Source organism: Taeniopygia guttata, chromosome 17, assembly GCF_048771995.1.
Source record: "Taeniopygia guttata chromosome 17, bTaeGut7.mat, whole genome shotgun sequence".
Taxonomy (NCBI): domain Eukaryota; kingdom Metazoa; phylum Chordata; class Aves; order Passeriformes; family Estrildidae; genus Taeniopygia; species Taeniopygia guttata.
The window spans coordinates 5,595,493-5,620,429 of NC_133042.1; the positions used below are offsets into that span (position 1 = coordinate 5,595,493).

Genomic DNA, 24,937 nt, shown 5'->3' on the forward strand with positions numbered 1-24,937 from the left:
TATTTTTTTTTTTTTCCTATTACGTTAGAAGAGCTACATTTAATTCCTAACTGGCTGGTGCCGTGCAAGGGGCTCCCCGGCACACGGAGAGCGGAGCCCGGTGCAACCGGCGCCAGCGCCCCGTCGGGGACCCCCCGTCCCCTCGGCGGGGCTGGATCCATCCCCGGCCGCCCAACCTGGGATGGCTCCTTTCCCTCTTAATTTTGTTTAGAAACTTGTCAGGTTGCTAGATAAAGGAGGTGGAAAGATCAATCCCGGCTTTTCATCAGTGTGGGAAAAAGTATTTCACTAATCCATATTTATTGGTGTAAGGAGCCGAGGGGGGGGAAGGAGGGCAAGAGACCCTAATGGTCAGAGCAAAGGACAGAAGGGACAGTTTAAGGCTGCCCTTTTCCGAGAGGTCACATGTCACCAAAATCTTTCGGTTGTCTCGGGATTGGTTACATTCTGTTCTCTTTTTTTCTATTGAGGTTGCCAAGCAACTGGCTAAGACCAGCCAAGATATTTTCTTTATTACAAGTGGAGCAGAAAGCAGCAAGGAGGAGAGAGATAAAAAAAAAGCACCAAAAAAACCGGGGGAGAGAAGAAAAGTTTAGACAATTAACATTTATAGGATCACATAACTTCATTAACTCAGCTGAGATTTGGGAAAGATACTTAAAAAAAAAAAAAAAAAAAAAAAAAGGGAAAAAAGGGTGGTGGGAAGCGTTAGGAATTAAAACAAGTTAAAAGGTCCGGGGCTAAAACAATGCCAGAACACCCGGAGCAGCAGCAACAGGGGCTTCCCTCGGATGGTTCCTGCTTCCCAAAGAGTGGCCAGTTCCAGGCAATGGCTGCAACCCAGCTCAGGGGCCTTCAGTTGCTGCTGCTCTTTTTTCTTTTTATTAAATGCTGGCTTTCTTTTGGTTTTCGCACTCGTAGGAAGTGGGTTTATTGCTACTAGCGTTGGCAGGGATGTGCTGGGATGCAGAGGAGCCTTTCCGAGGAAGGCACATGGCTGTAGCAGGAGCTGGGCATCCCCCTGGCCCTGGCCCATGGGGAAGGGGCTGTGAGGATGTGGCTGTTCCCAAGCCCTGGGACACCTTCGTGCCTCTTCAGGGTGGGCAGAACCTCCCAGGGAGGGAATGAGACTCTGTGGGAAGCAACGTCCAGTCGTAGATCCCTGCACTGTTGGTCCCTGCTCAGGGTTTGGGCCTGAGAGTCTCTGACACTGTCCCTGGGCTCCAGGGGCGATGCCTAAGGCAGGGGACACTGCTAAGGGTTGGGGACAGAGACTGGGGTCACCCTGCAGCTCCGTGGGGCTGGGCTGCCCCACGCATCCCTGGCGCTGTGGGAGCTTCTGTCCCAGCACTGCCCGATCCCTCTCCCCAGCCCCTGTGTGAGGACACGAGGGAAGGCGAGGACAAGTGGGGATCTCCGTGGGGAACATTTCCAGGCTCCGGTCCAGCTCTGCCCAGGGCCCGCTGTGACACCCAGGGTGGTGGCAGCAGCCGTGGAGAAGGCGCCGGCCACCTCCACGCTGTCCCCTTTGATGCGGGGACCTTCGGCAGGTTGGAGCTGGGGGGTCCCCGGGCGGAGAGAGGCCGGCGATGTCCCCGCTCCTCCGGCCGGAGCCCGCAGCTGCCGGCCTGCCACCTCGGTAATATTCATTAGGGGAAAACAATGAGCATTATTTATCCCCGGCACTTTCCCTGCCGCTGGGGGGCCGAGTTGGGGTGCAGGTGACCCCATACCCCGGGGGGTACCCGGGCAGTGGCACTCCCGCGGCAGCAGAACGGAGGGGGTCTCCAAGGGGGGCCGAGTGGGTGGGAGGGGACCCCAGACCCAGCTCTGCCCGACGGCTCGGGGGGGATCCCCACAACCCCGAGTGGGGCCAAGCGTGGCCGTCCCCGGGGCTGGGCGCCGAGCCCCCGGGGCAGAGCGCACCCCGCGCCCCGGGCCCGGCGGTGCGGCGGCTGCGGGCCGGGCCGGGGCCGGGCTTTGGGAGCTGTGTCTTTAAGAGATGGCTGGCTCCAGGTTGCAGCTGCTGTTTCTGTGCTATAGAGACAGTGGAGATTCATTACTCCTAAAACACAATGGGCATTTATCACCCCGTGGTGTTATTCAAATCCAGTACCAATTGAAGGTCATCCCCATTCTTTTCTCGCCGGCTCTGCAACACATTTATTGTTGTGCCGTTCAACTAAAAGCCCTGCCCGGCCCCGGCGCAGCCCGCAGAGCCCCGGTGTGCGCATCCCTCCCGGGCGGATTTGGGACCCTCCCGGGTGGATACGGCGTGGAGGAAGCGGGCAGAGCCGCGGCGGCTCGGCCGGGCTCGGGGCCGGCGGCAGGTGCCGCGGGAGCCCCGCCGCCGTGCCCGCCGAGCCGCGGGGGCCGCCCGCTCCGCCCCCGCGGGACGCACTTTCCGCGCCCCGTGGAAACTCGGAGCCCCGTGGGCCGAGGGCGGTCGGGCAGCCAGGGGTCCGCCGCTCGCCCGCAGCCCCCAGCGTTCTCTCGGGGCCACCTGCCCGGCCCCGCCGCGGAGCGGCCGCGGCCACCGGCACCGGCACCGGCATCGGCGGGGGAAGCGCCGGCAGCGGGCCGGGATTTTCCCTGGCTGGAGAGGGGGGATTTGTTCCCAACTTCGTGGGCGCCGGTCGGTGAGGAGGGGCTGGGGAAGAAGCCTGGATTTTTCATCTTTTTCCTTTATTTTTATCATTATTATTATTATTAATATTTCCCCTCCAGCGGTCATTTATAAATTTCGGAGATTTGTTCAAAGTGCATGAATTTTGAGGGCGATCCGCTTGGAATTGGTGGATTCTCCAAGGCAGGAGCGGCGCGGCTGCAGCGCGGGGCCGGAGTCCGTGCCCGCAGCATCACCCCCGCGGAGCCCCGCGGCTACCGGAGACACCGAGCCCCGCCGCGGCCGCCAGCCCCGGCGCACCGAGCCCCCGCTCCACCGGGGCTGCTCCGGCAGGGATGGATCGTCGGTTTTCGTTTTCTATCTTTTTTCTCGGTTTTTTTTCTTTTCGTTTATTTTTTTTCTTTTAAAAAATTTTTATGCTTTTTTATTTTTATTTTTTTAAGTAGGGCTGCTTTTAAATTTTTTCTTTTTTATTTTCTTTTTCTTTTTTTTTTCTTTTTTTTTTTTTTTTTGAGGGATAAGAAATTAGTAGATAAAATTAAACTCCTCGCGGTGCCATTAAATGGAACCCGGGATGCGAAACGCCGCGGCTGCGCTCGAAACTTGTCGGGGCTGGAGCAGCGGCTCGGCGGGGCCGGGAAGCGGGAGCGGAGGGCGGCGGGAGCCGGCTCAGGGCCCATGTGTCCTTCTTTTCCAGGCTCCAGCCGGATTCCCCCTGGAAGATCCCGCGAGCCCGGGATGGGAATCTCCGCTCCTGATTGTCCAAACGCAATTCTTGTGCGATGGAGCCGTACGAACCAAGAATTGTGTCTGGACATCTGTAGCAGAGGTTTCACCTCCTCCGGCGGGGCTCCAGGACGGTTCTCGGGGCACAGGACGGAGTACGGACCTTCCCCGGGCCCGGGGCACGGCAGGTAACCGCTCCCGGCCGCGTCCCGGGGGTCGGGGCCAGGATTTCAGGGACACTAAGGAAGCACCAGCGGCGGCTTCGCTCTGCTCGGCGCGGCCGAGGGTGCTCGGTTTTAATGCGTCAAACACCGGCGGGATCATCACCGGGACGGGCAGCCCCGACCGGGCAGCCCCAGGCAGGGACGGCGGGGCCGAGCCTCGGGCACCGGCGCTTTGCCGGGGCCGGTGGGGCCGCAGACCGGCGTGGCGGGCGGGCACTTCGGCCCTGCGGCTCCATCCCGGTTTATCTTTCTTATTTTTATTTATTTACCTATTTTATCATTGCGGCTTAATTCTATTTAATCTGCTTCGGCCCCCTGCGCCGGGACACTCTCTGGTCCTTGCCGCAGCCCCGCTGGCCCCGGGCACGCCGAGGCCGCTCCGGCCGTGCGGTGCCTCCGCCGGGCCGAGAAGCGGCCCCGCCGCTCGGGCACCGGTCCGGGCCGCGGGCACGGCCCCCGCCGCCGGGCAGGGCTCGGGCAGCCCCCGGAGCGGAGCAGCCCCCGCGGAACGGCGGCCGGAGCAAGGCTCGCTCGAACAGAGAGGCTTTATGAATCCACCAGCCAAACGGCTCGGCCGGGGCTGCCAAGGAAACCCAGGAGGAGGAGGGAAGCACTACAAGATCCGAGCAGAATTTCACCAAGAGCCTATCTAGGACAAAGCTGGAGGGAAAGGATGTTTTGAAAGGCTTTTATTTCAGAAACTTTTTGTTGCTCTTGTTGTTACAGAATTTTGCTGTACCCCTCTTCTCCATCCCCCTGGCTTCCTTCATCTTCCCATTTCCAGCTTTTTTTAGCAGTGATTGACAGCTTTTACTACAGCAGGAGCTAAGCCACCTGGGTCTAACCTGCACTATCGAGGGGAATAACAGCTCCTGGGGAAGGAACCCATCTTTATCCGAGCAAACAGCTGGGGGGCATGAGAACAGACAAGCCCAGCCTAAGGCAGAGGCAGGGTAGAGGAAGGGCAGGCAGCAGTGCTGAAGATGAACCTGCTTTTTCCTATTGTGCTTCAGTCTGTTTCAAGCCACACACCACGCAGGTTCCTTGTTCTTCAGCCAGCTTCTACCACCACCTGGAATCCCCTTCCACTGTCCCAGCCCAGCTAAGCTAAGGGCCAGGAACTCAGGGCAGAGAAGAGCCTTTGGCCCGAATGTGTCACTTACAAATGGTGTGAGCTGGACTCAAGTTGCTGTGGCTGGATTTGGAAAAGGCTGAATATCGGTTTGTCACCAGCAGTGGGTTGAAGTTGGGGCTCCTCAGATGCAGAAGCATCGTAGGCTGTGGGTGCTTGCAGTTATGCAGGTTGTGGAGGGGTAGAGAGAGAGGAGTCAGTGAAGTCAGCTGAGGGAATCACTCTCTCTGCATCAGAGGAATTCCTCCGTCAGGCGCAGCGCGGGAAAGGCTCCTTGTGCGCAGCTCTCGGGGTGCTGGGCCAGGCTGCCTGAGCAGGGCTGGGCACCGGCTGCTCCCCACCTCCTCAGCAGCTGCTGAAGATCGAGGGCTCTTAGAGCAGCACACGGTGCAGAGCAGCAGTGAGAGGCACCGGCGAGGCCTCTGCTCCATGACAGCCGCGGCTCGGGCAGGAGCTGCTGAGGGACTCCGCACGCCGCTGGAGCCGAAAGAGGTGAGCAGGGCATGGGGGAGCGCAGGGGCACAGTCCTGGCCAGGCACTCCTGGAAGCTCATGCAGCATGTTTCAGACCTGTTGGTGCCAATGCTATCCTCTCTGAGCCCATCCCTCTGCTCTCGCTGCAGCCTCCTGGCTGGCAGGGGCCAGGCTGTCTTTCTGAGGAAACTTCTGGAAAGCCAACAAACACCCATGCCCCAGGAGAACCACACACACCCACTTCCACAGGACTTCCTCAGGACATGCAGCAAGAAACCTCTCCCTCCCACTGACACAAAGGGTTAAAAGTCACTGACTTTCTCAGGTCTTGGCACTTTAACTGTGCATCTCCAGCCCCAGCCCTTCTCCAGCCAGACTGCAGCTCCCACCTGCACAGAATGCAGCACAGCCCGATCAATTCTGTCTATCTCAGTGACAGAAAGATCATTTGCTGCCCTGATCACCCTGTGCTGTCTCAGGCTGGGTGAGGGTTTGTTTTCCCTCCAACCAAGTCATTATAAATTGACATCATTCATGGGCCAGTACTTCACCCTGCCTCAGCTCTGGTACAAAAGCAGCATGAGGGATCAGAAATACAAAACCCAAAAGGCCTATTTCTCTCCTGCTTCCTATAAATAAATATCATGACAAGGTGCAAGTCACTTCTGAGGGCTCTGGAACTACCATGTTTGCTACCCCATGGAAAAGCTATTCAAGCCCCCTTTTGTTTCCTTGCACTTTCTCACCCTTCCCATGGCTGGTGCAGAGACTGTACCAACATTAAGCATTGTGTTAAAAGAATCCTGGTTCCCAGCACCAGAACACCTCACTGCATGTTAAGACATGCTATCCTACTCAGGGTTCAGCACCCCTCTTCCTCCTGTCAGAAAAAAACAAAGTCCCACATGCTGAGGTGCTCTCTGCTCGTTAGGGTACCTGGAAGTGTAGTCAGGAGAGGTGAAATGAGGACCAAAAGATGGATGCTGTTGTGGTGGACAGAAGGCCGCAGGCTGGCGGAGCTTTATTTGGATGTCTAGAACAAGTGAAGGCAGTGGGAAGATGCAGAGACTGGACACAGGCAGCTCAACAGAGGTTTGGGTGGGTTAAGGTTGGTGGTTTTGGGGTTTTTTTTTTTGTTTGTTTGTTTGTTTTCCCGGGGATTTGGATTTACGTCCTCTTTGTTTTTTCAGGAGTTCACCCGCCGTGCAATGTTGAGATGAAAAGCACATTATCCTGGTCCTGGAGTTTATAATCCAGCTCACCCTGCAGGCCAAGAAAAAAATGAAAAATTGCTTAAATGTCATTTCCAAATACAAGCTGCAAAGAGAAAACAGCTCATAAAAAGATGGTGAGTATTAGGGAGAGCAGAAGGGGACAGACTGATGTTTTCATCATAACAGAAGCAAAGGTGAGAGATCAGCCACAGTGCCGATGCTCAGCACCCCACATTGCTTTCTGGACCAGGGTTTTGACAGAACAGGTGGTTGCCTGAGGCAGGGAAATGGCGAGGGGCTGTTTGTTGTCTGAGCACAACAGTGGGCTGAGAAGGGAAGACATTTAGCAGGTGCCTTTTTGAGTTGAAATCTCCCCGTGGCCTTTACCTGCCAGGCACCACCTGACTTCAGGGAAGGTGGTTCTTTGTGGGGCCTGAAGGTCTCAGGTGCCCCCCTGCTGTCACCCCACATGTTGGGGGACCTACCAGCAGCCAGAGGTGCAAAACCCAGTGCCAGAGACCGGGGAAAAAGGGTAATCTCTCTTCAGACCCGGTCTGGCTGATGAGACTCAGCAGGTTAGAGAGAGGCTCCAGGCTTTTGAACAGCCACAGTACAGGAGATAGATTCCAGCCTGCCCCTTCCCCCTCAAATATGAGATGCTTTGCTTGGGGCAAGAATCAGAAATAGCTGCTGTGAGAGCAACCACAGAAGAGAGAGAGCAATATTTTCAACAAAGAAAGTCAAACTGAAGGAGTACAGACCATTAGTTCCCAGTCTGCCTCGTTGATGAGCACCAAAATTCCTGGCCTCCTGCAGAATAGAGAGAAATAATTAGGATACAGGGCTGCTAAAAAGCCCCACAAATAGTTAAGAACACGGGATGCCACAGCACAGATCACAGGCTGGCTGCCTATAATGCCAAAAAAGGGATCCTAGCATGGAGGTGGGAACAGGTACAGTCTGAGCCCTTTCTGGATCAAATAAAGGGGACGCAGGAGCAATCCCAAAGCTGATTTGAATGGAAAGGCACCGTTCTGAGGATGCTCCAGGATGACTGCATTTCCGTACCATGCAGAAAAGCCAGGTAATTAAAACCCACGCACGACAGGCGAGCGCAGAGAGCTCAGTGGGAAGGCAGGGAAAGCCATTCTGGTGCCCCTAGCAGAGGCACTAAACACCTGGGATCCACTTCAAGCCCCTGATTCTGAGCAAAGGGATTCCCCCTCTTTGATCTTCAGTGTCCTGCAATTGTCTCTCCTGTTACCAGGGGACCTGGCACACGCTTCAGCTCACAAAGATCCGTGACGAATGTTAAACACCCCCAGCGCCACCCCGCAGTCAGGGATGGCTTGCACAGCTCACTCTGCTCCATTTCTCTTGCCTTCCTTTTTTTTTTTCTATCCCCCCTCCACGAGACTGGCCCCATTTTGATAATAAAAATACATTTCCCAGAAGAAGCATTTGTTGGCATTTCTCAGAATGACTGCTTCAGTCCCAGTGATATCAGCAGGGAACAGACAGACCTGCTAAAACTCCTGGAATTGAGGATACAGGTGCTGCTCTGTTCCAAGTGACAATGAAGAGAAAGTATAAATGGCCCTGCTTCATGTTTAAAGTTTAAAGATTTGGGGTGAGGGCTGCAAAAGATGCTCTCTGTGGACAGTGCAAGGTGTGGGTGGGATACCTCCCACTATCACTTAAGCAAATCCTGTGTTTTCATGGTCATTGACTTACTCAATAGGAAATCCGCCCCAGAGTAAAAACTGTGGGGATCAAGAGAGAAACACAAGGAGGATTCCTAACAGTTGTACTTACACAGATTCCCCTTGCAAAAATAACTCTGGTCGCTCTTTCAACAGATTCTGTTTGATCCACTTGAGCAGGTTTCTGATATCCCCTGGAAGAATGAAGGACAGGGTTTACAAACTAGTTGATGGCTCCCAGCGATGGCAGAGCAAAGTGATTGTTTATCCATGAAAGAGCAGATGAGGAACATGCAGGATGGATGGGGATAGCTGCAAAGAAACTCACAGACAATCCTGTCCCTGTGGTTTGGCAGAAGAGGTTTCCCACAGAAAACTCATCCCGCTAAGAATGAATACAGTTCCTGCTGAAGCACCAATTTGGCAGCAGATTCCTGATGTTCAGGTCTCTGACACATCTCATACCTGTGCATTATCTTGTCGCCCAACAAATCACGTCTAATTCTTTTGTGCATTTAATTAGATTTAAAAAGTCCAAACAAGCAAGCCTAAGAACCGGAATGGAGCAAAGACAGACACTTTTGCACCAAAAGCAGCACAAACTCTTGGACACTTTGGGAGCTGTGGGGCCCAAACCTGTCCATGGCCATGCATTAAACAGACAGGAGCCCATAGTTGCATTTTGGACACTTACAGCATCCCTCAGCATCACACCTGCTGCTGTGGAGTGTTCCCCATGCTGTGCCTGCTCCCTCCTTCTACACTTTATGCTTAGAGCTTCTTTATTAAAGCTCAGCCTTTATCTTTCCATTTCAGTAGGTGACAGGAAGGATTTGTCTTCATGTAAAAGGAGGAGGAGACACTGCTGGCGGGTTTTTATAGTATCAATTTTACTTTGTGAGGCAAAAACAATTTCTTTAGTGATAGTATCAGTTAATTTCCTATTGGAGAGGTGAGAAGAGACAGGGAGGGGGGGAAACAATCCGTTACAGGGTTTAGAGAAGCTGACAAATTGCAAAGTGGAGTTCTCCTGCATTTGCCTCTATATTTCAGTGTTTCACAAACCACTTCATCATTCTGAATCCACAATCAGTTATTCTCCCGGGGCTCCTTTAAACAGCCCTTTGAAAGCCCCAAAAGAGTTTTGTTTGTTTTCAAGAAGCGAGGAAGCTTTCTGAAGGCACAAATCCACCAGTGAGGGCTGCAGCCCTGCTCCAGGAGGAGCAGGGATGGCAGGATGGGTTTCTTATGTGAGGTAAGCTCATTGCAGTCATGAGGTATCTTTCCACATGTGCTTCTCTGAGTTAATTCACTCTGTGTACCATTCCCCATGTGTTTGCTTCATGACCAGCAATAATATGTGCATTTGTAGTGGCTTGACTGAGCCCAGGCCTTACCCCAGGATTTTATGGGATCATGGATGTTACCCAGAGCCAAACTGGGGTTGCTCCAAATAATGTCGCCCTCATTGCTTCTGTCACACCCAGGATGAACAGCCCTGGTGTAGACAGGTGCACATCAACTAGGCAATGGGGATATGTCCATCTGCAGCAGATGGGGGCCTCTTCTCCTGGGGAAAGGGGGAGGGGGATGCTCTGAGAGCCCCTCTGTTCCCCCTGCTTTCCCAGGGCACTGGGGCCTCCAAACCAGCACTCTGACCCCAAAACCCCGATCTCACCACAGAGCTGCCCAGAGCACAACAGGTATTGCTGCCTCCAGGCACTGGATCACTCTGATCTGGGCAAAAGGAGCTGCTTTGTGCCTCAAAACTGCCTGGTGAGCTGGATCACCTGCCTGGGGCCGACCCACAACTGTCTTGTAAAGATATGTAGTTAAAAGAACAAAATAGACCATTTTCTGCCTCCTTCCTAGCAACATGCACAGGGGACACGGAGCACCACTAAGAAGGTGTGTGTATTTACATACATATATATTCATACATACATATATATATATGAATACACACACACACACATGTGCAGCACAGCGGTCGGTCAGCCATCAGAACAAGAGTTAACTACATTCACCTTCCCCTGAAAAACGCTGCTGCAACATCAAGCCCTCAGGATCTCACACCTAAATGGCTCCCGCTCTCCATCACCCAGAAATGAAAGCTGTAAAGGAAGGAAGATGGAGAGGAGCCTTCAGGAGAGGGAGGGGAGTGTGAAGGGGACACCAGCCCCACTGCAGCATCGCCTGTGAGCTGTTTCATATTTATGCACTTGCAGCAGGGCACACAACAATGAGCTGTGCCATATACCATTCTCCTTGCATGGAATAAGCAGCCCTTTCCTCTGGGACCTTTCAGGAGAGATCATTTAAACAGAAACACGCTGCACTAGCTGGATAAAAGGCAGCCACCTAGAAGCAGCCTGGATGGAGGGGCGAGAGGACTGATTTATTCGAGGTTGAGCTGCAAGACTCCCTCACCCCATCTCCTTCCATAACAAATGTTATTTTCAGTCCCACCTGAGCCAATATTCATTTACTCCTACCCAGAAGTCACGTACACATATACTGAAGAATTTAAAGAGTAGGGAAAACCCCAGACATCCCTATGCATGCCTGGAGCTTGCCCACTCTAAAAGGTACAAAAAATTAAGACCCTTTCTCCACAGCCAACTTTAAGACAATACTTTCGTCTGCTTCATCAGCATTGAATTTTTCCACCCACCTTCATTTTTCTATGTGCTATACACCAATATTACTAGAACAAATCAATTATAAAGGATGACAGATGACCACAGCCACACCAAAACTATCTCCCACGAGTAAGATATTGAAAAGGAACAAGATTACTTCCATTGCAAGTGGTCTGTGGAGGAGCCATCTTGCAGCTCAGTGCCTCAAACAGCAGTCTGGATCAACAGCCCAGGACTCTGTGTTCTCATGATGGAAATAATAAGAGGTAAATTATAGTACAACTGCTTATCTCTTGCAATTGACATATGCAGTGTTCCTAAGACATTTTCTTTCTGATACTATACTACGGGTCTAACATGTTTCCAGCTACCTGGGCCAAGGATTTTCTATGCAAACAGCAGGTTCTCTACAGATGACATATAAAGAAGGAAAAAAATCTCAGCCTGGTCAGGCACCACATCTGCTGAGAAGTTAAATCATCATTACAATGCAGCAATTTCACACTTGTGTTGGTTTGAAGCTGGCCCCCATCACAGAACAGAGGCATCTGCTTTGGCAGGAGCACTGCTGTACTACAGGTGCTGTGATTTGGCTGCAAAACCCACCATGCATTTTGGCTCCAGAGGGAGGTTCAGGTGAGAGCAGAGACAATACAGCATTTTGCTCCAACATCACTAAATCGAACCCAGCTCATCCCAGTAATGATGTATTTTTATCAATGCTGCATGGTCTTACTGAAATCTTTTTGGTAGCCTACTACATTTCACTCACAGCTAACAAATATCACATCAGAAAATGCACTTAATTCCCATTAACTGTTTTCCCCCCACTGCTGGCAGCATCAGAGGAGAAGCAAGACTGAACTAGCCAAGGAAGTGGAAATATTCTCAAACTGCAAAGGAGGGACTGAAGCACATGGTAGGAAATCCTTGTCTTATTTCTACACAGAGACAGCTTCTGCTGCCTGTGCTAGCAGTACATCAACCCTCTCCAAATTCTTAGGAAAAAATAATCAAAAGTTAATTAAAAAAAAAAGAAAAACCAACAATCGTTTGAGAAAACTGCTTCATTCAAGTGCACAGATGGGAGCTGAAGCCCACAATATATGCAGGAAAAGCGATCACCCAGCGAAACACAGCGCTCAGGAAAACGAGATGTGTGCTTGCAGTGACACAAAGTCATTGCCTTGTCACGCAAGAGGCCGGGATGCAGGAACTGCAGTGAGAGCACACAAACCCCAATAGCCTCGGCTCCTTTCAGCCCAGCTCCACCACAAACACTCCTGGAAGAGGCAGAGAGAACTGCACAGCTCGCTCTGTCCTCCTGCAAATCCTCCAAGGATTTGCTACAGTCCCAGCGAAGGCAGGTCTGACCACCTGCATTGCCCCAACTGCTCCTTCGTGAAGAATCTGCTGAGCTTCCTCTGCAACAGGAATGCATCTAATAGTCCATTCTAGCACTGCCTGGGCTCATTTGCACCCTCAAAAGCAGAGCTGAAATCCATAGATCTTTCCTAGCTCAATAAAACCTCCTGGGCCTGACAGATCCATCAGTGACAACTCAGAAAAGAGGGCACTCGCTGTGTGCAGAGAGGACCCAGGTGCTTCGAATAAGAAACACCAAGCTGGGTGTTGCACTAGAAGGATCTCACAATGAACTGATAAAGGTGCAGAAACATGGAAGGTTTTTGTGCAGCCCTGCTACCAGTTGACACAGACACACAGTCCTTGGCTCCCAGGGAGCTGCACAGGTTGCTCGTAGATTCACACACACACACACACACAAGGACCAGACATCTCTGTGTCCCCTGCCTTAAAATCCACAGAGAAACTTGCACAAAGCCTCGAAGGGCACCCAGAAGGTGTAACTACACCCATTTTCTTGCCTTGGTTGCAGAACTGGGAGATTATTTCAGGGAAATAGGGGATCCCTCTAAAGGCTGAACCATGGAAAATTCCCTTCTGGTCCGCAGTAAATAAGATATATGTGGCACTGGTCACTAAGGGGTCAGTGCTGCAGCAGCACGGCGCTTTCCCGGGCCGCCTTGCGGACACCTCCCTGTGGGGTACCATTTCTTTGACCCAGAATAAGATCATTTATCATACTGACCATGGCTGAGCTCCAATTTGCTGAGGTCACTAACTCTGGACGAGCGCTGCTCCACCCACATTCTCAGCCACCGGCCTGTAACCATGACAAAGCCCCTTCCCTGCCGCTCCTCTGCCATTATTCCCCCTGCCTGCATGGAAATGTGTGGAAAAACAATTTGTATGTCCCTTTCCCCGCTTAAGCAGCTTGTTTTTAAAACAGGCAAACTAACTCCCAATACCTGCTGCTCTTCCAGGTGCATGACTGCTCTTTGCTTTTGGATCTGCTCTCTAAAAGAGCTCAAAACCAGATCTAAGGGATCCTTCCAACTCCTCCAGCCTCCCATCTGATATGCAAATCACTCTCTGAAGCAGACCACGGTGTGCCATAAACTGCAGAAGAAGACCTGGAATGGCTGATATAAATGGAGTCATAGGCAAATGGATTTGGTATTACGCAGAGTGAGCAGCCAGGCAAATTTTGCACAAGAGTAAAATCCATTTTCTCTGACAAGTGCACAAGCCAATCCTGCCACACACACTGGAATGGGCAGTGATATAAGTACTAGGGAAGAAATTAGGGGGTAACTAATTAGGGGGTAACAGGCATAAGAGAATTGCAATTGTTGCTGTCATCTGTTCTTGTCTGCTACAAATGAACACCGAGGTCTTGACTTCTGTAATTTTTAATTGCTTTAAGACGTCTTTTTCTTGCTTCTCATCTAGAAGAGTGATGCTCTTCTTAATTTTCTTGTGTCCACAAAATGGGAAAGGATCACAGAGGTCTTTCACAGCCTTCCTGTCAGCAGTGAGGACTCAGATCTCAGCTATCACCCAGCAATTCTCAGCCCTGAGGTTTTAATCACAATGCTTATGAACTGGAGAGAAGCTGCTTAGGATCTTCCACTCCCCACAGATTGCTGGTAGGGAAATACAAGTTCAAGGGATCTCCAATCCCACTGCTAGCCAGCAACAAGCCTCCAGATCCATCAGCTCCCATGACAAAAAAAAAAGCAGCTTCGAGCTGATTCTCAGGGTAAACCTAATCCCTACTCATTTCCAAAGTCAGAGCATCTAATCCCGTAACACCCAACGCTATTGTCACTTCAGGCTCCCCAATAAATGCCAGTGCACCAAACTGTCTCTTTTAATTAGGATCACAGATCACTAGTGTTGGTCCAGGGTCCTGCCTCTCGTTCAAAATTGTCAAAGGAAGGAGCTGAGAGAGCCTCAAAGACTATTGCCCCAGCAGCAAAGTACCAGCCTGGGGATCGCAGACATGAAAAAAAGCATCCCCTTAACAGGTCCTGTAATTTTATCCCTCTGCCAGCACAGAATTATTCTCAACAAAAGACTGTCCTGAGCCTTGCCTGCTCTGATTTTAAGAGGCTTGAGCACTGTAGACCTGCTACCAAACCCCAAGGAGACTGTGCCATGGTCTAATAGTTTTTGCAGTCAGGAATCTTCCGCTAATGCACTAAACTCCCATTTCTTCATTCCTCCCTATCAATCTATACTAGATGATATTGCATCATGCTGGCTATAATCTGTCCTTCTCAATGATAAAGGAGATACCCCACCTCATCACTTTTCCATTCATTTATCCTGTTTAACCTTGAATGTTACTGGTTAATTTTTTTTAAGCTCTCAGCAAGACAATTCAGAGAATGCATTACTAACCACCAGTGTAAAGCTTTGCCAAAACCCAGCAAACTGAAATTTCCCCTCTCTCCTATTTTCCTGGTTTCTGAGTTTTGGGTGTGTGCACAGGCACTGAGGGCTGAAAATGAAAACCTTATTGCTATTAAAGAGACAACACAGAGCTGATGTGCAGCCCTGAACCATGGAGGAAGGTGGCTGCTCCTGCCAGAGTGGAGAGGGATTCCCTGGCAGCCTGGCACTGCTCTGCACACAGCCAGCCTGGCCGAGGGAATTCCCTGGGCTGGGCTTTCCCTGGCACTGCCAGCTGGATCAGAAAATGCCTTGAAGTCAAATCCTTGCCCCCCTCCCTGGCTGGTGGCTGTGTCCCCTCTGGCTGCTGGATGAGTCAGTGTCTCAGCTCAGCTCAGGAAACTGCCATGATTTTATTCCTCTAAATACAGAAATCGCCTCTCACTTTTGGGCTCAGATCTGCTTTGCTATTATTAGGCTTTCATACAGGGCCAAGCACCATTAAACCAATTCCTGTCCACCCAACCCAGCCACCCCCACAGATACTCCAAGCTCCTCAGTCTTACTTGAAAGGGAAAAAGAAAGGGCCAGTGAGATGATCAGGGTGGAGGAGGGGGGGGGGTAAGATTTACAAGTGAATGGAGGTAAGAATGGAGCAGTTTGTGGGATAAAGGGGCTGCGGAGGGAGCTTTACAGATGTGCAGAGGGACGGCGGCTCATTGTTTAATTAAGCAGAAAGTGGCTCTTTTGAAAAGCAATTTTGCACAGGAGCTCTGAGCTCAGCAAACAACTCCTGCGAGTGAGGGCAGGAGGAGAAAGGAACAGCTGGCCCGGAGCCGTGTGAACCGCATGCTAAGCGGTTTAAAGGGCCCGGATCCTCCTCCCCAGCCCTGCTCCGCTGCCACCCTCTGAACAGCGCTGTCAGCACAGCAAATCCCACCAAGAGAAAAGAGCCAGAGGAGGGGGGTGGGACAGAGGGGTTATCCTGCTAGGTGTCCGCACTGCAATACAGCGGCTGGGAAGAAGGGTGTAACAGCCAGGCTTTGTTATCCCAGGGATTTGGTCACACACAAGAGCTGGTTTCCCAGTGCCTGGGAAGCTCCTTCCACAATGAGTTGGGATGAGCTGATCCGGTAAAGCGGCTCCACGGCCTCCCAGGAGGGTGATGGGACTGCTCCTGCGAGGACAAGCGTTTATTTCCCTATTCCCTCAGGCTGGGACAGGGACCTGGAGCTGAGCCCCACGCCAGAACTGCTCCATCGCAGCAATGCTGGCATCGCGACAGCTCCGACTGCAAACGCTGCTCACCCTGACTGCTGGCAGCAGCTCCAGGGCTGAGCTGGTCCAGCCCGAGCACCCACCCTGCACAACCCACTGAGCCCCCTTCCTCTGCCACCAAATCTATAATTTCCTGCCTAAAAGAGATGCACGAGTGGGATGCACGAGGAGGGAATAACCTAAGTCCTTTGAGAGCTGCAAGTACCACACACTGCGTTTAAAAAGATTTGACTGCATGAAGTTGCACAGATCTATGGGGTTTTTTTTTTTACCATTCTTCTAATAAGCCTCTACATTAGCAAATATATTTTTATTCTTTCTTTTGCAGCAAGTTTTAAAATGTTAGGGATAATAAACAGAGTAATAAAAGCATGCCAGAATATTAATGACTCAACTACGATGTACTACCCAGCATCAGGCACTCGCCAACTGCTGCTCTGGATTTTACAGGTTCTTTTGGTCCAGCACCCCAGTCAGTGCTGAACACATGCCATGCTGTATCTTGTATCTGCCTGTAACACAGGTTTGATCTCTCAGGATCCCCAGGCTCTTTTCCCAGGAGATGAATGCTCCCAAGTCCCAAGCAGTCCTCCATGCTGTGCAGAACAAGGCCCTTGGAAAGCAAAGCTCTCGAGGAGCACACCACGCTCTTCTCCACAGGGATTCAACATAAGCAGTATTTGGCAGATTATTTTAATTTTCCCTCTTAAAAAAATATATGATTGGCAGTGGGCTTTTTTTTCCTAGAGTTTTGGTAAAGGGAAACCACAATCACCAAAATACACTGATTAATAATTTAACCTTCCAGACTTGTAAAGTGCCAAAACACAGTGCGAATTTTTGAATAGCCCAGAAGGTCCCAGTGAGCACCAGTGAATCTGCTGCTCCAAAAACACAAGTCCCACCATTGAAGCCACATGAGAAGTTGGAATTCAAAGGTTTGTGACAGCAGCTGAGCTGCCTGCAGCACAAGTGCCAGAGACTTTACACACAGCCCCAGCCTCCGGGTACAACATCCAGAAGACAGCACAGCAGAGAGGTTTTGTAAACACTCTTCATCTGATGATGCAGCTGAGCTAAACCTGAAACGACCACAAGGGTTAACCAATGCCAGTGACTTCCTACCCTTCCAACAGCATCCATGCAACTCACATGGCCAAGACAAATCCACCACTGTGAGTCCCAGCGAGATGGAGGAAAGAGCTCCAGCATCACTTGCAGAGCTGTCATACAATGATCTATTTGATTACTGAACCACTTGGTTAAATTACTCTGGCTTGTTTCAGGAGGAGGCTGCCAAATACATTTTCAGTTTTTAATCTAGGGTTTCTCTCTTTTATGCTCCATTGTCTCTAATAGCCTCTTAGATGCTTGAAAATAAAGTTGATTTCCCTGCCAATTTAATCCTCTCTCCATGTGACAAATATCGTTATTCCCCCAGCTGCTTTCTCCCACACACACTGTTTTTATGCAGAAGAAGCCAACAGGGCACAATGCCTTTAGATCCTCAAACAGCATTATCAGTGAAATCATCAGATAGCCAGAAATTTGGGACAAGATTCTTGTTTAACTTGAGGTCTTCTTTCTGCAACAGCTCTACAAGATTACACAGTCTTGCACAGAGCGTGGCTTAGGTAAATCTGCTGTCTATGCACATACATCACACCTTTTTAAGTTCCCACTTTGACAGCAACTTCAAAATGCAGGCTGAGACAGCTCCACTTTGAAAATAAAGAACTGCTATTTAACTGACATCAGGATACAAAATGCCCCTTGGATAATAAAAATAGGTCCTGCCACGTGACTGTATCTCTTGTGGCTTGCTCTTGTCCCATTTGCAGCTTTCTTCCTCCTGCCTTTCCCAATCCCTCCAGGAGCCCAGCTTCAAGCACCAGAAAAGGACAGAGAATCAAATCTTGAAAAAGTTAACTGGATCTGGAACCCACCTACTTTCCATCTAGTGCCTGTTACCAGGAAAGAAGAAATGACCACAGAAAGAGTTTGCTCAAGTAACATAATTTAAAGAACACTGACTGCCCCTACCAACTATGGAGCACAGCTTGTTTTATTCATGTAAATATTTGTAGGCATTTCTTCATAAAATTTCCACCTCCCTTCCCTTCTGGGATATATATAAAAATGCCTAAACAATTGAAATATAGGTGGGCCCCATAACCCAGAGAGAAGCAACTGTTCTGCAAAAAGGAGGACAAAGACAAAAATAACCTAGAAAAAAGGAAGAGTAGGTAAGAGAGGCCAAAATGGCCAAAAATAAACTTGGCAGCTAATGAAATCACTTAAAATGGGGTTAGAAGTGCAGGTCTTCAAGTAGTGTTCATACTACAGGTCTCTCCCCAGAGAATTCAGTGATGGACATTCAGGGTAAGGCAAGCAACAGAATGTGCCCAGTAGAACTGAGCTGTTTTATTTCTCTAATCATTGCAATTCTGGCTGCATGAGTGCAGCAGAGACCTGGCTATGCATATCTTTATTTACCCAGAGATAGGAGAGTTAAAATTTCTTAGTGTGAACAAGGGAAATGCACGGCATTAGGAACAACATAAAATTTCAATAAAATTATTCTTGTTTTCTGATATTATTCAATTGATTCCTCACCACTATAACATAATTGTCTTCTGGAGGTACCATGAGTGGTGTTTCCAGTAATCCTTTACTGGATTGAAAATGAAACCTCCCTGACAGCCAAGGCACAAGACAGCAGCAAACCAGGGGAGTTGACAAGGGGGTACAGTGCCAATTCTGCCAGGGATAGCAGCGTCTGGAAAACAAGGCAGCAGGAAAAGCTGGGGGCAATAATGTGTTAGCTGAATCTGGAATGAAGCACTGGAGATCATGAGTTTGAACCCTGAGGCTGAGACAGACCCTCAGGGAGAGATATATCCCTTAGGATAAATGCAGATCCTGCTAAGGCTGCAGAAGTCTTCCCAGCAGCTTCAAGTGTGAATGGATCAGGCAACATACAACTGCACTGCTGACAGCCACCGGGCTGAAAGAATCCCTCTTTGGTATTAACATCCTCCCCTCCCCTGGCAGAAATAAACATCTCCTGTAATAACCCCTTTTTCTTCAGCATCTGATCATGGTTTGAACACCACCAAAACAATGGGCGTTACTGGGTACTTTAAATTTGCAGAGCACTGAAGAAAATTATGCTCTAGCCCCCAAGTTTATAAAGCAACTAAATTAGTGTTTTAGCATTTCTTTGCTACCTTTCATTTAAGGATCTTAAGTGCTTCAACAGTGCTGGAATTTAATGCTGAATTCTCTTGTGATACATCAAAGTATCACTAGCAACAGGGGAAACTTAAGCAACATGACTAAACTCACAAAGCAAATCAGCATCAGGTCATGTTTCTGGAGCCTTAGTCCCGTCCTTAACCACAAGATAACACAATATGCAGTATTCCTATTATATTTGAATTACACAAACTTATGTCCAAGCATCAAAAGCACTTCTACCAATCTCTAATTGCTTCCAGGCACAGTAAAAAGATTTCAGGCCTGGGGGCTCCCAGCACCTAGATTATGGTATCAGCTATTTGTGAGATATTGGTTGCTAACATTCCTTCATGGCTTTGTGTTATTTTGGTTTATAATCCCACTGCAATAGCAGTGCTGTCTAGCTGGAAAAATTAAAAATATACTGTGACAAAATTACACTACAGCTGAAGTATGCACACAAGTAAATGAGTTAGTGCAGCACTGCTCAGTATTGATATTCCAAATTGCAAACTAGGAATTGTGACTGTTTATCCCTTGAACACTAAAGTCCTGGTTTTTATTGCAGGGAAGGCCATGGGTAGGATCCAGCATCCTATCTGAGCATTAGGTTTACTGTTTTTAATTGCAGAGTTCATATTAAAATCATCACATTTACTTGAAAGGTCAAATGAGCAGATAAACAACATTTATGTTAAATTGCTACACACTCCCCCACATATCTATACACCACATAAACACACACACACACATATATATGTGCCTCTTGGAAACCTCAGAACAGGCAGGAAAAAAACAGAGGAGAGAGGATGTTATTGGTGGCTTCAAGTACCAAGAAAGACAAAGACAGACTTGATGGAAACATCCAGAGGCTGTTGTCTATCCAGCAGGAGGGAGGCAAAAGTCTTAAGGAAGGACTTGATTCACAAGTGCTTAGAAGACAGGAAAGACCTCAGACTTTGAGAACTAACCCGTTTGCCAAGCTGCCTGATCCATGGCATGTGTGAAAGAGCTTTTAAAATACTTTGATCCTTGCTGGCAACTCTAAGTGCTGTACAAACCAGCTTTGTTTCATTTGTTGTTACTCTGTGAAGTTATCCAACAGGTTCTGATACTCACAAGGCTCTGGTTGACAGGGCAAAGTCACCTGATGCTTTTTGACACCATCGAATAAGAGTTCTGCACCACCTCTGAAATAAAAACAATGAACCACTGAGATGTTGCTTTATTGTCAAGAGAAGGCAGTACAAAAGAGGCAATTTACATAGATGCCACAACAGAGAAAACAAATGACACAGACTATATTTAGCACAGGATTCCCTTTGTCTTTTTTTTTCCTGTCACAAACCAGAAGTCCACAGGGGAAGCTGCCAGCTCCCACTGCCAACAGAGAGGAGGCTCTGCTGTGGGCCAGAACCCCACGGTGCCAGGCATCATCCAGTGGAATGGGAGGATGGTTCCCATCTCCAGGAGCTCCCAAGCCGCTCTGCAGCGCCGCTTCCCTCTCCAGCCACCAGCACTGCTTCCACCCAAACAACACTACAGCCACCACACCCCATCCAACACTGCCCATCCCTAACACCTGCCAGCCAGAAATCTCCAAAACTGAGCATCCTTCTGGAATAAATATTCCCCCAGTTTCTGAGTGTGAACACACAGAAAGGGAAAGTGACTCACAAAGCTGCAGAGCAAGTCACAGCCAGCAGCCTGAGAGTCCTGGCAGCTCTTTCTTGGTCTACTCACTACAAAGTGACCCAGAGAGGGAGACTTGACTGGGAGAAGCAAGTGATGAGGGTGACAAGGTAAAATAGAAATAAATAAATACACAGTCTTCCTCCACGGAACAACCTGATGTTCATCCCCCTTCTGACACTTTGAACGTATTAGGGAATCCTCTCAAATAACAACTGATGGCCTCTGCAAGCACAGGAGATCAGGTGTGAGCAGGATATGCAGAGGCTGGCAGGTACAGGAGCTGCTCCTCACACTGGAAAAGAACAGGATTTGAATGGGTCCAGGCACCTAACCTTAGGCTCTTCAAAAGAGTAATTGATTTTGGTAACTACAGCTTAGAAGCCTCAGCAAGCTCCTCGCCTCTACTCCTGTTCTGAAAAAAGTACAATTGTGAAAATCTTCAGCTTTACCAACATCAATTGTTTTCCATGGTGTTTTGGGGCCACAGGCCAAACTAAGATTATAAAACTTTTATCATGTGAGTAGGGACATGGATAATAAACACAAAAGCTACTTTAAGTTACAGGACACAGCAGCAGAGAGTGTGAGCTTTTGACTCTAGACTGAACTCTACATGGCCAAAGTTTTAACAACTAGAGAACTCTTAAACAACTCAGTTCACTTAATATTAATCTGAGGTAGAAGAATGACCAACCCAGTTTTAAAGGGCATAAAATTGTGGCAAAATGTTCTTCTAACTTAAATGCCAATTACTTTGGAAAAATTTTCCTGTCAAGTTACTTTCTGGGAACTTACTGGTGCCTCTCTTCCCTTGGAAACCAACATAATAAAGAGAAATATTTAAAACGAGCAATCCCCACCTAAGTATCAACAAAAATACTTCCAGATGTTATTAAGTTCCTTTAAATTCAATATCTAAAAATGCCACAGTAGGTTTTCTTGGCTCTGCAATGGCAGAGCACAACAGAAGCCTTGTTATGCCTTCAGCAGCATTACTTATATGCAGCAGCTCTCCTAAAGAGCACTCTGTTGGTGTTCTTCCACCAGCTCACAACAAACAGTTATCTCAAAATTGAAGCAGTGATTATTAACATGAGCCGAGATTCATGCAAGGGAACAAGTCATAACAATTATATGAAAAACATTTTTTCATGTAATGAAAACAAGGTCACGCTTTGTTACAGCGGGAAATGTAGATTGCAAGATAAGGTCCTTCTGTAAGGCGAGAGCTGTGGGGAACTCAGCTGTGGTTCCTACATAGAGAGCTCATTTATGCATTTCCAAGGGAAGCAAAAATGCATCTCACTCTTCTGGGAAAATTAGGAGAGTTGCTGCAGCTGGAAGCGGGAAAGATAGAGGAAAGGATTCTTAAGGAGAAGGGTATTTAAAGGGTTATGGCATTTCTGTGTTTGTGAAAGGGTGGGAAAAAGCGAATAAATAGCAGCCTTTTAGCTTCTGCTAAAAGGAGGCTTTAACGAAATAACACCAGGATTTCCACAAATATGCACAGCTTCCACTGCAAATGCTTTAAGATCCCAGGGCCAGAGCATGAGCAGTGCCGATACCACACCAGCAAAGGCCTGGAGACTGAAATGCTACAGAGTGAGAACCTGGCAGCTTTACAGACCTGACAGGGCTCAAACACAAAGCACAGTGAGGGCACACACAAACACACACAGACAGCGCTCAGAAAAAAAAAAAAAAAAAAACGAGAAACGAGGGGGGCGTTTTCATAAACAATTTTAATAATTAAAACAAACCCTAAACAACTCAAAAAGGTTGAAAGATTTGAAAGAAAAAGAAAGGCCTGGCACAGGACGTTGACAGAGAGACGAGAGCGAGGCCCTGGGACAGACGGGCAGACGGTGCGGCCCCACGCTGCGGACACACTCCGGTAGTGTCCGGTCCCTCCCGCCGATGTCTGCGGGTTCCCGGGTTCCCCGGCGGCGGCCGCTCCGCCACCCCGGCCCGCGGCCCCGTGAACACGGCCGCGCCCGGACGCGCCCGTAGCGGCCCCCCAAGCCGCAGGCAGCAACCGCCCCATCGCACAGCCGCGGCCGCCTCACCGAGGGGCCGGCCCATCGCGGCCCATCGCGGCCCTGCCCTGCCCTCCGCCCGGCCCCGCCGCCCGCGCTCACCCGAACTCCACCTGCAGCGACACGGGCGCCGCCATCTTGGAGCGGCGGCGGGAGGGGCGGCCGCGCCGGAAGTGCCGCGGGAGACTTCCGGTGCCGCCGTGCCGCGCCGGCAGCGGCCCCGGGACTGCTCCGCTTCCCCCCGCTGCTCTTCCTCCCGCTGCTCTTCCTCCCGCTGCTCTTCTGCCCTGCTCCTCATCTTCTTCTCTGCTCCTCTGCCTCCCGCTGCTCTTCTGCCCTGCTCCTTTTCTTCTTCTCTGCTCCGCTTCCTCCCGCTGCTCTTCTGCCCTGCTCCTTTTCTTCTTCTCTGCTCCGCTTCTCCCGCTGCTCTTCCTCCCGCTCCGCTTCCTCCCGCTGCTCTTCCTCCCGCTGCTCTTCTTCCCTGCTCCTCATCTTCTTCTCTGCTCCTCTGCCTCCCTCCTCTTCTCCTTCTCTCCCCCTTTCTTCTCTGCTCCTCTTCTCCTCTTCCTCCCCAGGAGAAGCTCCCGCAGTGCAGCCCGTGCCCCCGGTGCTGTTATTTTAAAACACCTGGGCGCTGGTTGCTTTAAAACTCCCATTTCTGCACGGAGTTCCGGCTTTGCCGTGCTCGGAGCCACACGCGGGGCCCTGTTCGCTCACAGCACTTGGCAGCGCAAAGGCAGCAGCTGCAGATGGGTTTCCCAGCGGGGGTTTTGCAGCAGCAAAGCTGCTACAACACAAGTTCCACCTCAATGTGAGGAAGGACTTTGCACTGAGGATGGCAGAGCACTGGAACAGGTGTCTGAGGAGGGTGGGGAGTCTCCTTCTCTGCAGACATCCCAAACCCACCTGGATGTGTTCCTGTGTCACCTGCTCCAGGTGACCCTGCCTTGGCAGAGGAGTCAGACTGAATCCCTCCCATCCCTACAGTTCTGTGATTCTGTGATGCCACCCCGCTGCCTCGCAGCTCCCCGGCACCAGAAACAGCTGGGTGATGCTAAGGACAGCTCCTGTCACCACCGGGAAGATGCAGTTCTGCATCAGGGGTGGCTGTTCAGCATCCCCTCCTGCTCGGGCAGCCCCTGCCAGCCAGCACATCCCCACGGCGCCAGGCACCCCCAGCACAGCGTTAAACAACGCGGCTCACATCTGTCGCCTGTTTGTTCTCCCCTCCTGTCCCCAGAGAAGGCCCATGTACACAGGCAGAACGCAGCCACGGCGGTGACAGCTGCGCTCTGCTTCTCCCCCACAACATGGAGCTGCACAGGGGCAGCACTGGTAGAAAAGCTGCAGCCTCTTAACCCTCCCTCCACTCAGGAGGGTTTGGGATTAAAAAATACATGTACCATGTGCACACATGCACATAGAAATGTAATAGCTATGCATATACATGATGCATTATGTGTAAGGGGCATAAATTTACACAGACAGATTGCTCTTCGTTTATGCTAACGGGGGTCAGAGTACGCCTAACCCCGGGAGCAGAAGGTGGTGGTGTTTGTAATGGCCTTTTGTTCTCCGAGGAGATCATTCTCTGCGCTGGGCCCCAGGAAAGGCTGGTCCCTCCGGCAGATGAATGCTGCCGTCGCTGCCGGGGTTACGTGATGGCAGAGCCGTGAAGCTGTTGACCGTGGTCTTCATCCAAAAATTCAAGCTGGGTTTTATATATCTTTAAATCCCAAGGTTTTTGAGCATCTCAGAGATATGACCCGGGATGGAATTGTATGGAGAAGTGGCTAGGAAAGGAGCCTTCAACAAAAATCTTTACTTCAGAAATGAGTGAAGCATTCTATGTTCAGAGGCTCTAGTATTCTTGATTCCAGATCAGTTTTTGCAGTTATGGTTTTATATGAGCTATTCTTCTTGCTCCCAGAAATCATTTATGAGGCCAAATAAAAGCAGAACTAGCTCCTAAAAGAGTCTTGATTCCTGACTTACACAACAAAATGGTACAGATTTAGTGTTAGCACCTCCCTGGAAAAGCAAAAATAAATTACAAGAAAGGGAGCGGTAATCATAAATACCAATTTGGCTCATTCAAGCATTTAAAGCTGGTTACTATTAACAATTGTCCTGAACAAAAAGTGACCACATGAGATACAGGAACGTTTTTATGGACATTTTGTGCTTGG

General features: G+C 49.9%; 1 protein-coding gene, 1 long non-coding RNA gene and 2 other non-coding genes across 4 annotated transcripts; 2 read left to right on the plus strand and 2 right to left on the minus strand.

Moving 5' to 3' along the window:
• Nucleotides 1–3,338: 3,338 nt before the first annotated feature.
• MIR219B (microRNA mir-219b) lies at nucleotides 3,339–3,496 on the minus strand. Its single transcript, NR_048964.2, is given in 1 exon segment — nucleotides 3,339–3,496. It is a non-coding gene; the product is annotated as a microRNA mir-219b (primary transcript).
• Nucleotides 3,372–3,443, plus strand: MIR219A (microRNA mir-219a). Its single transcript, NR_049097.1, has one exon. It is a non-coding gene; the product is annotated as a microRNA mir-219a (primary transcript).
• A 2,671-nt stretch (nucleotides 3,497–6,167) lies between the features above and the next one.
• On the minus strand, nucleotides 6,168–23,006 carry URM1 (ubiquitin related modifier 1). Its single transcript, XM_072936746.1, has 5 exons — nucleotides 22,851–23,006; nucleotides 20,137–20,207; nucleotides 8,211–8,292; nucleotides 7,157–7,205; nucleotides 6,168–6,444 (listed from the first exon to the last, which is right to left on the minus strand). Exons 1-5 carry the CDS (start codon nucleotides 22,883–22,885, stop codon nucleotides 6,376–6,378), a joined length of 306 nt encoding a protein of 101 aa, XP_072792847.1. The 5' UTR covers nucleotides 22,886–23,006; the 3' UTR covers nucleotides 6,168–6,375.
• Nucleotides 6,391–7,852, plus strand: LOC116809048 (uncharacterized). Its single transcript, XR_004369404.3, has 2 exons — nucleotides 6,391–6,529; nucleotides 7,663–7,852. It is a non-coding gene; the product is annotated as an uncharacterized lncRNA (long non-coding RNA).
• Nucleotides 23,007–24,937: the final 1,931 nt, after the last annotated feature.